Consider the following 17,727-nt stretch of genomic DNA (forward strand, 5'->3'; position numbering starts at 1 on the left):
GTCACATTTGCCGTCGTAATATTCCCGGATCAAACCCAATCCTTCCCCGATCCCATCCGCAAAAACCTGTAGATTACTCCGGGTAACTAACTTCCTTAATCTGTACTCAGAAGAATTCTTGATTAGGTGCCTATCTGTCAGGCGACACATTTTTAAAATGATCTAAAATCAAATGCAGCTTCAGAAATGTCCCGTTTTAATGTTCCTGGAACAGAAATAATAACTGATTGAAATCAGAGCTTTACTTGAGGAATGATATTCCTGCTATGGAACGGTCACTGCGAAGGTTTACCAGGCTGATTCCTGGGATGGCAGGTCTGTCAAATGAGGAGAGAATAAATCCGTTAGGATTATATTGACTGGAGTTTCGAAGAGTGAAAGGGAATCTCATAGAAACTTTTCAAATTCTAACAGGATTAGACAGGGTACATTCGGAAGAATGTTCCCAATGGTGGGGGGGGGAGTCCAGAACTAGGGGTCGTCTTTTGAAGATAAGGGGTAAACTGAGGTGAAGGGAAATTCCTTCACACAGAGAGTGTTGAATGTATGGAATTCAGTTCCACCGAATGTAGTTGAGGCCAAAACATTGTCTGATTTCAAGAAGAAATTTGCAGTAGCTCTTGGGGCTAAAGGGGTGGAGGGATATGGGAGAGGGGAAAGGGGAACCAGAATATTGAATTCGATGATCAGCCATGATTACGATGAATGGCGGAGAAGGCTCCTGCTTCTAGTTTCTATGTTATGAGCCCGTGAAATATTTCCTGCTGCAGAGTTGGGTGGCTCCTTATCCCCGGTATACTTACAGCGCTAACTATTATTTATGGATATCACTCATTACTACCTGTAAATTAGGCTGCTGTTAATCATAGAATCCCTACAGTGCAGAATGGGGCCAACGAGCCTGTACCGTCAACAATCCCACCCAGTCCCGACCCCGTAACCCCACAACTTTACTCTGCTAAGGCACCGACACTAAGGGGTAATTTTAAATGGCCAATTCAGCACACCTGCACACCTGAGGACTGTGAGAGGAAACTGGAGCACCCGGAGGAACCTCACGCAGATACCGGCAGAAAGTGCAAACTCCACAGAGGCAGTGACCCGAGGCTGGAATCGAACCCCTGTCCCTGGGACTGTGAGGCAGCAATGCTAACCACTGTGCCACCGTTTCGCCCACAAATGATTAAATTAATTTCACTTTTCACCTGAATTAGAAATAAGGATCTACCTTAGGAAAGGTTTATGGAGTGAGTTCGGAGGAAAGCGAGTTAACCAGTTAATGAGACAGAATAACTGATTATGTGGGAGAGAGAGCAGAGAGAGCGCAAATAAGTTAGAAATGCGTTTACAGTCAGGGAAGGAATGTGACTGGAAACAGCCAACTATATTAAATCATTAACTAACCGTGATTGGTTCACAGCTAACGTCAGCTCAGGGAGATGAGCCAATCGCAGCACTGAGAAACGCCTCCCAGTTTCCTAATAATAGAAGCTGCCTCTGATCTGAGTTGACTCTGTGATATAAGACTCGAGGCAGCAACTTATTGTAAACATTGTCGCTGCTTACTGTCCTATCAGGAACCATGTGTTCCCTGTGTGCTTTACTGATAATAATGGTCACGCTGCCCGGTGAGTCTGAGCTCAAATCCTCAGTGTGTGTTTCATGGGTTATATTCACTCACAGATTTCTCACACGTTCTATATGTTGTTACAGGAACCAGTGGCCAAGATTCAGTTTCCCAGGATGCGCCTGAACTCACGGTTCAGGAAGGATTGAACGTAATAGTGAATTGTAATTACACAACAACAGATGCTTTGCCAAATCTCTTCTGGTACATCCAGTATCCCGGGGAAGCTCCGAGATATTTACTGAAGAGATATAGCAGGGGTGGCGGAGAAAAGTCTCCAGATTTCCCTGACCGGTTTTCTGCTCATTTGGACAAGGACAAGAAAACAGTTCCTTTAACAATCACCGGGGTCCATGTCTCTGACTCTGCCGTGTATCACTGTGCGCTGAGCCCCACACTGCTACAGAGACACAGTCAGCCCGTACAAAAACCTACAAAGGCACTCTCACCTCCTCTCACTGAATCAGATCTGTGAGCTGGATTGTAAACTGTTAATATAAACAAGACAATAGCATAATGAAGAGTTAGCCCGAATGCTCTCTTTCCATGGTGCTGAATGTGCCATTCTATATAAATTCCATTTTGACTCACAAACCTGCACAGTTTAGGACTGTGGAAGGAAACTGGAGCACCTGAGGAAACCCACGCAGACACGGGGAGAAAGTGCAAACTCCACAGAGACAGTGACCCGAGGCTGGAATAGAACCCGTGTCCCTGGGGCTGTGAGGCAGCAATGCTAACCACTGCGCCACCGTGTCACCCATAAATGATTAAATTAGTTTCACTTTTCACCTGAATTAGAAAAAAAGGATCTGCCTTCAGAAAGATTGATGGACTGAGTTCTGAGGAAAGCGAGTTCACCAGTTAATGAGACAGAATAACTGGTTATGTGGGAGAGAGCAGAGACAGAACAAGGAACTTAGAAATACGTTTACGGCCAGGGAAGGAATGTGATTGGAAAGAGCCAGCTATATTAAATCATTAACTAACAGTGATTGCTTCACTGGTTACGGGGCGGCATGATGCCACAATGGTTAGCGCTGCTGTCTCACAGTGTCAGGGACCCGGGTTCAATTCCGGCTTCGGATCACTTTCTGTATGAAGTTTGCATGTTCTCCCCGTGTCTACGTGGGTCCCCTTCGGCTGCTGCTGATTCCTCCCACAGTCCAAAGATGTGCAGGTTGGGTTGATTGGCCATGCTAAATTGACCCGAGTCTCAGGGGATACGCAGGGTAAATACACGGAGTTGCGGGAGTGGGGCCTGGGTGGGATTGTGACCGGTACAGACTCGATGGGGCGAATGGCCTCCTTCTGCACTGTAGGGATTTTATGATTCGCAGCTGACGTCAGCTCAGGGAGATGAACCAATCGCAGCACTGAGAAACGCCTCCCAGTTTCCTAATAATAGAAGCTGCCTCTGATCTGAGTTGACTCTGTGATATAAGACTAGAGGCAGCAACTTATTGTAAACATTGTCGCTGCTTACTGTCCTATCAGGAACCATGTGTTCCCTGTGTGCTTTACTGATAATAATGGTCACGCTGCCCGGTGAGTCTGAGCTCAAATCCTCAGTGTGTGTTTCATGGGTTATATTTGTTCACAGATTTCTCACACATTCTACATTTTGTTGCAGGAATCAATGGCCAAGATTCAGTTTCCCAGGACCCGGCTGAATTAACGGTTCAGGAAGGATTGAACGTAACAGTGAATTGTAATTACACAACAAAAAATGCTTTTCCAAATCTCTTCTGGTACATCCAGTATCCCGGGGAAGCTCCGAGATATTTACTGCAGAAATATGGCACGGGTGGCGGAGAAAAGTCTCCAGATTTCCCTGACCGGTTTTCGGCTGAATTGGACAAAGACAAGAGAACAGTTCCTTTAACAATCACCGGTGTCCATGTCTCTGACTGTGCCGTGTATCACTGTGCGCTGAGCCCCACACTGTTACAGAGACACAGTCAGCCCGTACAAAAACCGGCAAAGGCACTCTCACCTCCTCTCACTGAATCAGATCTGTGAGCTGGATTGTAAACTGTTAATATAAACAAGACAATAGCATAACGAAGAGTTAGCCCGAATGCTCTCTTTCCATGGTGCTGAATGTGCCATTCTATATAAATTCCATTTTTATAGCTGTTTGGAGCAACTCTTCCAATGGAAAACTCTGCCGCTGTTGCCACAACGTTAACCAAGATCCATCTGCGTCCTATCTCAAAGATGAACTCCGGAAAATGACCAATATTCGTTTCCATGCCCTCACTTTGTCAAAGAGCGACATCACCATTCGGTCGTTCCGCTTCTTCGAGTCCAGTTCATTGTCTGAGAACAGATTCTAATGGTTCCGGCTCCTCGCTCTGACGTCATGCATTGGAGAACAAAGACTCTCTGAGCTGATTGGATGAAATGTAGGACAGAGAAGCTGTGAGCTGATTGGGTGCCTCCTGCTGGCTCTTTGTCAGGAATGAACCAATCGCCAGTGAGGCCGGATATTACTCACCATCTTCTGAACTCTGAACTAAAACAGTTTGAACTCACTGAGTTCAGATCCAGCACCAGCTCGGCGAGACTGCTGTCTGTTAGTTTTTACAGTAAGAAGTTTAACAACACCAGGTTAAAGTCCAACAGGTTTATTTGGTCGCAAAGGCCACACAAGCTTTCGGAGCTCCAAGCCCCTTCTTCAGGTGAGTGGGAATTCTGTTCACAAACAGGGCATATAAAGACACAAACTCAATTTACATGAATAATGGTTGGAATGCGAATACTTACAGCCAATCAAGTCTTTAAGATACAAACAATGTGAGTGGAGAGAGCATCAAGACAGGCTAAAGAGATGTGTATTGTCTCCAGACAGGACAGCCACCATGGACTGCTGTCCGGAATCGGTTGCATTCTTGGACACATGCATCTCAATTAAGGACAGTCACCTCGGCACTTCACTGTACCGCAAGCCCACGGATAACCTCACGATGCTCCACTTCTCCAGCTTCCACCCTAAACATGTTAAAGAAGCCATCCCCTACGGACAAGCCCTCCGAATACACAGGATCTGCTCGGATGAGGAGGATCGCAATAGACACCTACAGATGCTGAAAGACACCCTCCATAGGAACAAGATATAGCGCTCGACTCATCGATCGACAGTTCCGGCGCGCCACAGCGAAAAACCGCACCGGCCTCCTCAGAAAACAAACACGGGACACGGCGGACAGAGTACCCTTCGTCACCAAGTACTTCCCCGGAGCAGAGAAGCTACGACGTCTTCTCCGGAGCCTTCAACATGTCGTCAATGAAGACGAACATCTCACCAAGGCCATCCCCACACCCCACCTCTTGCCTTCAAACAACCGCACAACTTCAAACAGACCATTGTCCGCAGCAAACTACCCAGCCTTCAGGAGAACAGTGACCACGACACCACACAACCCTGCCATAGCAACCTCTGCAAGATGTGCCGGATCATCGACACGGATGCCATCATCTCACGTGAGAACAGCATCCACCAGGTACACGGTACATATTCTTGTGACTCGACCAACATTATCTACCTGATACGCTGCAGGAAAGGATGTCCCGAGGCATGGTACATTGGGGAAACCATGCAGACGCTACGACAACAGATGAATGAACACCGCTCAACAATCAGCAGACAGGAGTGTTCTCTTCCTGTTGGGAACACTTCAGCAGTCACGGGCATTCAGCCTCTGATCTTTGGGTAAGCGTTCTCCATGGCGTCCTTCACGACATACGACAACGCAGAATCGCTGAGCAAAACTGATAGCCAAGCTCCGCACACATGAGGAAGGCCTCAACCGGGATCTTGGGTTCATGTCACACTATCTGTAACCCCTACGACTTGCCTGGGCTTGAAAAATCTCACTAACTGTCTTGGCTGGAGACAATACACATCTCTTTAACCTGTGTTTAACCCCCTCTCCACTCACGTTATCTGTACATTTAAGACTTGATTACCTGTAAAGGCTCGCAATCCAACCATTATCGTTTTAATTGAGTTTGTGTCTGTATATGCCCTGTTTGTGAACACAGCTCCTCACTCACCTGGAGAAGGAGCGACACTCCGAAAGCTTGTGCTACCAAATAAACCCTGTTGGACTTTAAACTGGCGTTCAGATCCAGCATCAGCTCTGTGAACATATTAAATGTTACCTTTGCAGAAATCGTCACAGCTGCAGAGCACTTAACTGGCAAGTTCCGAAATTGAATAAGTTTCACTTTGCTTGCGATACGGATTTGGAAATCACCCGTTTATCTGTTTTTCCACTGCTTGCAAACAATTCCGTTAACTTGATAACATTGACAATTTTTAATAGATGCAGAAAATTGAGTCCCCACTCCCTCTGGTCTGGTCTGAAAACATCGCCATATTTAGGGATGTGGATCAAGAATGTGGGGGCTTTTTCCTGATCCTGACAGTGCAGCTGTAATCAATATGAATTAGCTGTGGTCGAATTGCTGAAATCATTCATTACCGAATCTCCTTCAAACGTTGTCATAAAACGGTTCCTGTGAGATGGCATATGCATCAATAACACCTACAATTAATTAGAAATATGGTTTCAAGGCTTCATTCTATGATCATCTTGCTGGTGCCAGTACAGAGCGAGACTGCGGATAGTTGGGAACCTGTCTCGGGGGCAGGGAATTCAGATGGTGTTCGTAAAGCAGAAGTGGAAATGAATAGGGTTGGGAAGCATTTTCTGATCAGGGCCAGTGTGATCTCCTGGACTCGTTTCGATCGCCACAGGGGGTCGGAGAGGAATTTCCCAGATTTTCTTTTCCCCATATTGGCCCTGGGGTTTTCACTCTGGGTTTTCGCCTCTCCCTGGAGATCACATGGTCTGGAATGGGGGGGTAGGGGTGAGTTAATAGGTTGTGATGAACAAAGCATCGTAGCTGTGAGGGACAGCTCGGTGGATAGGATATTAGGATGTAGATAGGCTGGAAAATTGGGCGGGGATCCTGGATTCAGGATTCAATCCTGGACCGGGGAGCGGCGCGGGCTTGGAGGGCCGAAGGGCCTGTTCCTGTGCTGTATTGTTCTTTGTTAGTGCCGAGTTCCCAGTGACCCCCAATTAAAGAGCAGCCAATTCTTCCCTCGTCCAGCGAATCTAAGAATCAGCAGGAATCTGCCTTCGATGTGAACGGTTTTAAATGGTGTTTATGTGGATTTGTTCTCGGGGTTTGAGTTCACGGGAATATATTCAGGTGCCAATGTCAGACCCGCTGTTATAAACGGCACCCAGCAGACAGCAGCTGTGGCCCAGAAACCTGCGGCAGTTTCTGTACGAGGATTCCACTCATTTTCATCACTGTGAGACTCTGTGCACAGTAATAGACCGCGGTGTCAGACAGCAGCAACTCCGAGATGGTCAATCGGTACAACTTTTCTGACTTCTGGATTGTATCGGAAAAACGGGTCTGAGCGAAATCCGCCTTCAATTCAGCACCGCCGCCCGTGTGCCTCCGGACCGCAAACACGGGCTGTCTGCCTGGGTATTGACGGTACCAGAATAAATAATATGCATCGTCGGTATAGGTGCAGCTTAAAGTGACATCTTCCCCCTCTGTCCGTGTGAGTGAGGATTCCCCCTGAGTAACAGAATCCCCATCGCTCAGATCTGGAACACACGGTTAAAGAAAAAACATTCAGCAGAACTGAGGGTGAACATTCGCAGACGATGCAGCATAAAAATAGGCTTTAAATAATCTCACATTCGCATCAACTAATCTAGTTCCCGTTCAGTATCCCCAGGAGAATCCGCCGTCCCACCTCATCTCAAATGCCTCTGCCCCTTTCCCCCTCAGCGGCTAATCTAGGTCTCCCCCAACTGTGTCTTTACTCCTCTGTTCAAGTGTCTCATTGTTTTAATGTGAGTCACTTTCTACAGAGCACCCTCGAAAGTAGATTTGCTGTAATTTCCAGTTAATCTTTTCATTTCACTCAGATTGATGGGACATCCATTTGGAATCCTCCCCGAGTGGAATCTTCCTTTCCCCGTCCACCTGACTGAACCTTATTGTGAATACATCAATCAAGTTACTCTTTAGTCTCCAGCCAGAAGAGAAATGAACCATAATGTTTAGATTGCATTCTGATCGATGTCATATCCCAATTCTGGTATCAGGCTTGCTGTGCTATTTGCCAACCGATAGTCCTGTAAGGAAAAGCCAAGAGCAAAGACTCAAGTGCTCTATGGCAGGCCCGATGTCTGATTAACTGGAGCGCCCTGCTTTTCAAATTTATTGCTCTAGAAGTTACACTCATTTTTAAAGTGTTAAACGTACCGACAATGAATGTCACCCAGATCACAGTGAGGACGGAGCGCCGCATTGCCGCTGTTCCAAGACTCTAGGGACGTCTTGTGTCTCCAAAAGCTTCGAATATCGAACAAGATAAAACTGAGACCATTGGCTGAGGCTGGTCTGACCTCACTTCCTAACGTATGTTCGGTAGATCTGAAATCACCGGATCTCACTGGTCTGACGTCATTGGCTTAAACTCAATTGTTGATGACAGAGAACTGAGACATTGGCGATACACTCTGCTGTTCAGAGCTAGACGAGTAAACACAGCTAGGTTGAGCCTAATTGAGCTCAGAGACATTTTTCCCTTCAATTGATCTGAAAGAATTCGCCTTGAAGAAGGAAATGCAAGTGTTGAATGTGGATGAAGATGTTCCGAGTATTTGAGTCACTGTCAATGATCAGACTGAGTTTGAGACGGGGGTCAATTGGGAAGATGATATAAGATTTTTTTTCTGTGATAGCGACATATCAAACAGAGCGGGAAAATACAATGACAGTGAATAGGTTAAAATTCCAAATTTAGCGTGTGTTAAAAAGGTTGGTTTATCAAATACACGTTAAAGGGCTGCACCCTATTGCTCAGTTTGACGTGAGCCTGACATCGAACTTCTCTGTTCGGGGCTGCTGGGATCATTCTTGTGGATACATTCTCCAGACGCTCTCCTTTGCTGAGGGCTGAAAAAATGTTTCCAAACGTACAAGGCAAGATCTCTGCTGATTTCCACAAAGGAAACAAAACGGTCCCTTGAAATATCATGGGAGATGTTTTCTCTCACACCGCATTTCTGTGCCACACAGCCAGCAGAGAAGTAGCAGATTCGGGACAAAAATCCCACACTGGGGGTTCCAGACACCGCTCTCATTGCTAAACAAAATCAAAAACTCCGCCTCCAAAGTCTGAGTCACCGGCAGTCTCAAAACAAAAACAACGTCAGGAATTGTATTAACTCCAGCGTACAGTTATACTGAGAGCGACCTTCATAAATCTATTTCATTACTCCAATGTACTTTTTTCCTTTCGATGTGTTTTCCATGACTCTAACATTGAACAACCCTCTCTCCATATCCCCTCCCAGTTTCCTGGAACCTTTGACTGCGGCATGTTCACACAGTTTATTTAAACCCAGTGCCCACTGAGCTTCAGAATGTTTTCTGGAGGCTGGTGTGGTTCCTGTCAGCACTAACGATCCAAATGTTTCTGATGATTATCTACAGACCAGGATTACATTCCTCGACCACCTCTTCCTCCTCCCCCTGGCTCTGAAAGTGCGGCCATACCCCTATGACGGCACTGACTGTAGCTGGGCTCAGACGATTTTCTTTCCAAGTCAGCACGAAATTACCACCAACTGGTCTCCCAGAACCAGAGACACACACGGAAGTGGGGCGAGAGCATCCCCAGGGTAGAGAACAAATTACAAAAGGCAGGGATTAGAACAGGTATCTTCCAATATGACTGTGCTGATTTGTTTGTCGAATTGAAATCGGCAGTTTGTTTGTGCAGTTGCTCCTGGGAACAGTTTCACGAAAGGTTGGTTTGGTTTCCTTTCGCTGCACATTATGGCGATATCTACCGCGATTTTACACAAACTACAACAGACAGGAGCTGCATTCTACAGTGATGGGCAGTTTTTGTACAGAGCTGAGCTTGCTTTATATCAATCTGAACCTGAAAGCGGAGTAATACACGGCGGCGTCATCCAGCTTCAGACCCGAAATGGATAAACTGGTGAATTTATTCTCTGTCTGAAGCTCAGCAGAGAAACATCTTTTGGCAAAATCGGCTTTATCTCCACCGCCGCCCGAGTTTTTCCGCAATATAAACTCAGGCTGTGAGTCTGGGTGCTGCCGGTACCAGTACAGATAGTAGTAGCTCATTTCATGATCATATTTACAATTTAAAGTCACCGCATCTCCTTCTGTCATAACATCTGAGGACGGCGACTAAGTGACAGAATCTCCATGAATCAGATCTGGAAAACAAATATAAAAAGGTCCAACCGACCACTGTTGGAAATTCAGATTTACACCACGTTTCAAAAATGGAAACAAAAAGTTGAAATGTGCTTGGTGCACATTTACCTGTCAGAAATATTGCCCACACAACCCAGATACTGAGCAGCCGCATTGTCTCTGTCCGCGCTGTAAAAGGCGAGTCAGGGATTTTGAGACACCCGTTCTAAACCCCGCCCTCAGTAATCTGCTGTGAGTCTCAGGGTGTTCTCACTTCACTTCCTGGTGTTCCCAGTGACGTTGTGAATAGGCAGGCTCGCTGGTTGCCAGGAGCTGGTTCCCAGTGATTGGAAACACTCAGAGCCGGGTAACAGCCAGAGCTTTATGGGGGGGAATATTTCCATTTTACACAGCAGATGGTGACAGTTAAACCCGATTCCGATTATTGTGACTCAGGCTTGCTCCAGGATTTGGTTCATTCAGGATCAATCCGTTTATTTAATTCTTGCCATCAGGGGCGTGGCTCAGCCGTGACTGCGAGACTTATCTCATGAAACACTGAGGCAGTTATTGAACAATTATTGTATTGTATGTCGGAGTGGCTGACTGACTCGCCAGGCTGTCTTGTGGTACATTCAGTAAGAAGTTTAACAACACCAGGTTAAAGTCCAACAGGTTTATTTGGTAGCAAAAGCCACACAAGCTTTCGAGGCTCTGAGCCCCTTCTTCAGGTGAGTGGGAATTCTGTTCACAAACAGAACTTATAAAGACACAGACTCAATTTACATGAATAATGGTTGGAATGCGAATACTTACAACGAATCCAGTCTTTAAGAAACAAAACAATGGGAGTGGAGAGAGCATCAAGACAGGCTAAAAAGATGTGTATTGTCTCCAGACAAGACAGCCAGTGAAACTCTGCAGGTCCACGCAACTGTGGGAGTTACAAATAGTGTGACATAAATTCTGATTCTGTGGTACATTGGCAGCGTCCCTGTCTTTCGAAGAGAAACTCCCAATTCAAGAGCAAAGTGAGGACCCGTTGGTGAAGGAACCAGCGGTTATGCTGCCGTTCCACGGTCTGATAATCAGTTATGGAATCCTTCGCACCATAGTTCAAAGGAAAGAACGTGTATTTGTGGCGAGGTGCTTCAAAAGTATTCCTGTCGCATTAGAGCAACGATACCAGCTGTCACTGTACATTCAGCTGAACAATCTTGAAGTATGAACACTTCCACTAATGTCCGCAGGATTCATCTCAATGACACCTCTGTTTAAAATTAGCATCTACAGTGGGGTTAGTTATCGTTTTTACAATGAGCCATGATCTTCAGAGATTGGATTTTTTTCGAAGAGAGAATAATGTCAGCGCTTCCAGTAACTCGACACTCAGGTATTCAAAGCACGGGAGCAAAGTTCAGACAGCAGGTTGACGGTCCCCAGGGGATATGCAAAGCTAGTTCTCATTAACTACAATTAAATACCAGCCGGCTAGGAAACCCTTTCATTGTCACTTCCACCCATAAAAGAAATGAACAGAGCGCTGAGATGGTTACAGTGCAATAATTCAGAAAGCTGCTCTCAAAGTGGGCCGACGTTCTTCTGATGATTATTGACCTCTTTACCTTCTCCAAAATATTGAGGCAAATTGGGTTCAAGCATTCACCTTGGGATCCCAATGCAATTGAACGCAGTTGAACGTATACATGAGAGATAATCCCACCGTTACTTTAATTGCTGGCGTTTCGCTTTATTCAATTCATACTGGTTATAAAAGATCATTCTAAACAATATGAAGCCATCAAGATTCCGATAAGATGCCTTCTTTAAAATAATAACACAAGATGTAAATATGACTCTGGATTCACATTCACACTCTATATTCTTTAGTATTTACATTTAAATCTTTCCATCATAATGTTACCCCTTAAGTGCTGGTTATTAACTTTGTCTACATTTGGTGCTCGAATAGAATGAGTAATTTAGTGGGCTCATTGAAATGGGAGAGTGGGAGAAATCGGATTGTCTGAACTCTGAACTCTAGGGAGAAGCGCAGAAAGATAAGAATGTAGAGCCAGTGCGAAGACAGAGACGGTCAGAAGCAGAGCAATGGGGGCGAGACAAACAGAGGCGGAATGACAGAGCGAGATAGACAGGCCACAGACGGAGAGAGAGCCGGAGAATCTGAGAAAGACAGGGAGAAAGAGAAACTCAGAACTTATTAGTCGAGCGAACGCTGATTGATGCCCGACGATCATCAATCCTGAGAAAGCGGCCAATCCTGTCGCTGGGAAACGCCCCATAATTTCTGAGTAAATTACGTTTCCGCTGATATGAATTTCCGCTTGAATATTAGAACAGAAATGTCAACACATTTCAAGTACTGCTTCATTTCTGCCGAACCCGAAACCAGACACCATGTGCTCCTTACTTTGTTTGCTGATAATAATGGTCTTGCTGCCCGGTGAGTCAATAAACTCTGAAAAAGTGTCATCCTGACTTGAAACATTATCTCTGTTCGCCTCTCACAGATGTTGTCAGATCTACTGAAAATTTCGAGCATTTTCTTTTTTTGAGTCAATGTTTAAATGATCAGTGTCTGTCCCATGGGCTCTCTATCCCTCCCAGATATTGATTACCTTCTGTGTTTTGTTACAGGGGCAAAGGCTGAATATTCAGTGTTTCAAGATCGATCTGAATTATCGGTTCTGGAAGGACAGAACATAACACTGGACTGTAAATACTCGACAGCTGCTTCTGAAACTATGTTCTGGTACATCCAGTATCCCGGGCAAGCTCTGAGATATTTGATGAAGATATATAGCTCGGGCAATACCGATAAGTCTCCGGATTTCTCAGATAGATTCTCGGCTGCTTTACACAAAGGAAACAATACTGTTCCTTTAAATATCGCCAGAGCTGTTCTGTCCGACAGCGCCGTGTATTTCTGTGCCATGGAGCCCACACTGGTACAGATGTTGCGAACCCCGCACAAAAACCCCAGACTGGGAGTTCCGGTTAGTGATCAGCAGAGGGCGCTCCCACACTGATAAACAGAAATAATTATTTTGTCTCGACAGTGATAGTCACAGGGTCATAAACAAAATATCAAAACAAAACAACACGAACGGCTGAGCCACAGTTGAATTTTTAACTTGCAACTATACTAAAAATACATTTACAGTTCCTTAACTCACGCTTCAACCTTTGATGACATTTTCTTGCCTGTGTGAATTATTGTGCAGCAGTTTCCCCATCTTCACTCTCCTTTTCAAGGTCTCTTTGATCAAAGGGTCTATTTGATCAGAGTATTTTGCTGCCTAAAGGACAGCTTGTATTGGCATATACATTTCGCAAGATTGTCATTGTGCTATTTAAAACAATCACTGAGAACAAGTTGCCATCAATGTTCATTCTCATTTTGAATGTCTGTCAAATGTTTTCTGACACAATTCGCAACCCAGTGTTTCTCTGTTACAATAATCAGACCAGCGACTTCATTCCCACCCCTGGCCCTAACAATATAGTGATTTTCCTCACAAGCACACTGAGAACCTCTCCAATCCAGCTACTCAGCTATTCGGTCCCACTTTCCATCTCCATCACTGATGAAGATTCCGCTTTGTATTGGATCATTTACTAACCCTGACCTTCCTGGTGCGAGACTGCTGGTCCGCGCTATGGAATGAACATTCAGCTGCCGCTCCTACAGACAGGCAAATTTATATGATTTCCAATGCGATAGTGTTATTGAGTTCAATTCCTTGCAGATAAATTCTACCTCTCACCACACTGCCTATGGCAGCCACACCCACAGCTTTCCTGTGTTGTTCTCACTCTGACCTGCCTCATCTGTGTTGTTTTATTAGAGATTTTATTGTAGATATTGAGCTTTGCTGCTTTTCCCTGTTTGGCACCGATTGGATCAGCAGTCCAATGGGGTGGCAAGCTATACTTTCTCTCTGAAAGAGGATTTCACACGCGGCAAAGTTACAAATTGAGGGAAGATCGGATGGAAATATCACAGACTATTCATTATTCTATCACTTGTAAAGTACAAGTTTCAACTAAAAATTCATCCTCCCCCGCACCGTAGCTGCTATCCCAAACATGATTGATAACAAACTGCTTGACATGTTACTGTAGGGATGAACATTGTCATTCTCCATGTCAGAACAGACCCATCAACACTCAGGGGACCGGTCGGTTCATGAAATAACTGTTGAAGAGGAAAATAATCCCCTGTCGTGGGATGGCCAACTTCACTTTGTTCCTTCCGTCTCTCCGCCCATGGGGTGAATTGGAGATAAAGGAGCTGTGAGACCATTGGTTGAACTGCAGAACAAAGGAGCTTGAATCCGATTGGATGTCATCTGATGTTTTCAGCAGTGAACCAATCCACAGGGACCCGGGTGTGACTCCGCCTCTTTCAACTCTTGACTGAAACAATGACATCTCCCACCCGCTCTGGTCAGATCCGCCCCGAGCTCTCTGCAAACATGTCTCCTGTTACTCGGTATTTATTCCTCACAGCGGCAGCTCTGTTAACCGGTAATTTCACAAGTTGCTCAAGTCTGTGTTACACATTATTACCACACACTATATTCTGTCAGGCAGTTCCTTCAATGCGAGGGGAAGGGGGTCGGTGATGAGGGAACGGATTGATCACAACATCGAAAAGTTATCTGGATTTCGCTGGTCTCATCACTGAACACTGTTGGGATTGGGCACATTTCCCCCAGGGATTGATAGAGAATGAGTTGGGCTCAGATTCCAGCTCCTCTGATACCAGTGAATCACTTTGGCAAACATCACACTTCAAACAGACAGACCGTGAGCAGTTTTTTTGGTCAAACTGAAACACAGGCTAGTACAATATAGCAACAGGGCTGACTAACCCTTCAAACACCCAGAGCACGTGTAGACAAAATATTAGACAAAATATAAAACTCCCTCCACATTGTCACACTAAAAACTTCCAGGGCAGGTACAGCACCGGTTAAGTAGAGAGTGAAACTCGTGAGCACAGATATTCCCTATAACTCCAGCTGTCACCTGTGACAAGTTGAACTCAAGGTTCTGCAAGTTTTAGCGAAAGATGAGGTCTTGGTGCGGCGTCTGTGAAACAGCGACTCTCAATGTTGTTAACATTGCTGCATGATATTGCAGGATTTTTGTGCAGCAGTTTATTGTGTGTTTTATTTCTTTGATGATACTACTGCATCTGATGCCTTTGTCATTATTTTGATGTTGTTACATTTGACGTTTAGTATTGATATCTGCATTTGTCCCCGTTTCCGGACGCGTCTGCGCCATTAGAACAGGACCTGTTCTGTTGATTAGATGGATGAATTTCCCTGTAATAAACTCATAAATCCAGAACTGACCAGTCTGGATTGTTCACTTCGAAAGAACGGAAGTCTTGGACGGTCGCTAATAATCAAACACGTATACCAACGAAATTTAAATAAGCCAATGTATCAAGGAGTGTTTTTTATGTTTCTACTGAAGGTTAGTCTGCAAGTTTCATTGTGATAAATAATAAAATATGTTTTAATTCCATTATGTTAATCGCAAGCAGAACGTTTTATATCGATATTGCTTGAATCATGCTCACATCTGAGGCATTTTGGTATTGTGTCCACAGTCCCCATGTCGAGTGTGTTTTTGTATAGGTTTCTGATCTCTGATTCACCGTGCCTCATTGCACTGTAATACACCGCAGAGTCTGACAGCTCAACCGAGTGAACAGTGAGAGTAGTGGAGCCTTTCTCACGGTCCACAGATACTTTAAACCTTCCCCCAGCTGTTTCATCTCTGAATGTGGATACGACATACTCGGGAGCTTGATCGGTGGGTTGCCAGCAGTGCCGGATTCAGGCATAAGCTAAACTAAACAAGCTGAACAAGCTAAACAAGCTATAGCATAGGGCCTCACAGTCTGGTACAGAGACACAAAATCAAGTTACAGAATACTGATTAGAATGCGAATCCCTACAGCCAGCCAAGTCTTAAAGATTCAGACAATGTGGGTGGAGGGATTTGTCTGCTAATTTTTTTTTAGTGCTAATTACCCATCCTGGGGGCTCTGCCTATTTCTGCATCTGCATTGTCTGCATCTTTAAGACCTGGCTGGCTGTAGGGATTCGCATTCTAATCAGTATTCTGTAACTTGATTTTGTGTCTCTGTGCCCTGTTTGAGAGCACATTTCCACTCCATCTGACGAAGGGGCAGCGCTCCGAAAGCTTGTGGTGTTTGCTACCAAATAAACCTGTTGGACTTTAACCTGGTGTTGTGAGACTTCTTACTGTGTTCACCCCAGTCCAACGCCGGCATCTCCACATCAGATTCTGTTCAATCAGGTTTGGAATGGGGTCATTGAGAACATTTTGGGGCTTGTTGATTTACATACCTCACCAAATATCTTCTTCCGAGAATTCTGAGTTGGAATTGGTGAGACTGAATTTTATTATTTGAAGCCAATTGGATGTCATATGATGAGGTCGGCAGCAATGAACCAATCAATAGGGGCCCGGATATGACTCAACTTCTTTCCAACTCTTGACGAAAACAATTCCAGCTTTCAACCCTTTCTGGTCACATCCACTGCGAGCTCTCTGCAAACATGTTTCCTGTTACCCTATATTTATTCCTCGCAGCAGCAGCTCTTTTAACTGGTAAGTTCACAAGTTGCTCAACACTGTGTTTCACATGTTTCCCTCACACTATATTCTGTCGGGCAGTTCGTTCAGTGGAAGGGGGTGAGGGGAGACGATCGAAGGATTGGCTTGATCCCAACTTCGAATAGGATCTCGCTGATTTCAACACTGAACACTGTTTGATGGCAGTCGACACATTTCCCCTCAGGGAATGAGAGAGGACGAGTTAGGCCGAGATTCAAACTTCTCTGATAACAAAAAATGATTTGACAATCATTAGACTTTCAAACACACAGACACAGAGCAATTTCCCGTTCCAGTCACAGGGAATGAAGGCGAGGAACTAATCTCGTTAGAAAGTACAGGATGTTTATGCTGGAAGTTTTATTTCATCACCGCCAGCACCTTCCCGTTCCAGCCACTGAACTGTGAAAAATATGCTTCTGTTCAGCCGTCTGATTTCTCTCTGAGGTTATGTTCAGGATGACGAGCAAGTCCTGGGGGAAACAGAGTGCAGGCGCATTGTGTAATTTAATATTCCTTTGTGTTTTTACAGGGCATTGTCGAGGAGATTCTGTTTCACAGACACCTGCAGTCTCCGTCACTGAAGGAGTCAATGTAAGGTTGTTCTGTAATTATTCAACTACAAGTGCGAACACTCTATACTTGTTCTGGTACCGTCAGTATCCCAGCGGATCCATGGAGTTCCTGCTGCAGGCAAACAAATACGGCGGAAACACAGGGGGATCCTCAGGGGACCGTTTTTCAGCGGAACTCAATGATACAACCCGCACCGTCCCGCTGAAAGTGTCTAAAACAGAGCTGGCAGACTCCGGGGTGTATTACTGCGCTCTGAGACCCACAGAGACACAGAGCTGGGCTGAACCTGTACAAAAACTGCCAGAGCCTCACTCAACATAACAGAGCGTTAGGCAAACATTGTGATCAGACTGAGTCTGAAATGAAACCTGAAATCCTGGTGATTTCTCAAACTATTAATTCCAAGATATGTTTTCTTATTAAAAATGTATTACCAAAACAAAGCAACGGGGTAGTTTACAGAATTAACATGAGAATATTTGTACAGTTTGATGACCCAAACTGTTTCCCCATCTGTGCAGAAAACACCAGCAGACAATTTTGACTCAGCATGTCATGGC

The 17,727-nt window shown here is 45.1% G+C and overlaps 1 gene segment (V, D, J or C); it reads left to right on the forward strand.

Moving 5' to 3' along the window:
- Positions 1 to 12,355: 12,355 nt before the first annotated feature.
- Positions 12,356 to 17,189, forward strand: LOC144487968 (T cell receptor alpha variable 3-like). The segment is given in 3 exon segments: positions 12,356 to 12,371; positions 12,566 to 12,876; positions 17,124 to 17,189. Coding segments are annotated over 3 exon segments (393 nt in total).
- The last annotated feature ends 538 nt before the right edge of the window (positions 17,190 to 17,727 follow it).

Source organism: Mustelus asterias, unplaced genomic scaffold, assembly GCF_964213995.1.
Source record: "Mustelus asterias unplaced genomic scaffold, sMusAst1.hap1.1 HAP1_SCAFFOLD_1172, whole genome shotgun sequence".
Lineage (NCBI taxonomy): Eukaryota > Metazoa > Chordata > Chondrichthyes > Carcharhiniformes > Triakidae > Mustelus > Mustelus asterias.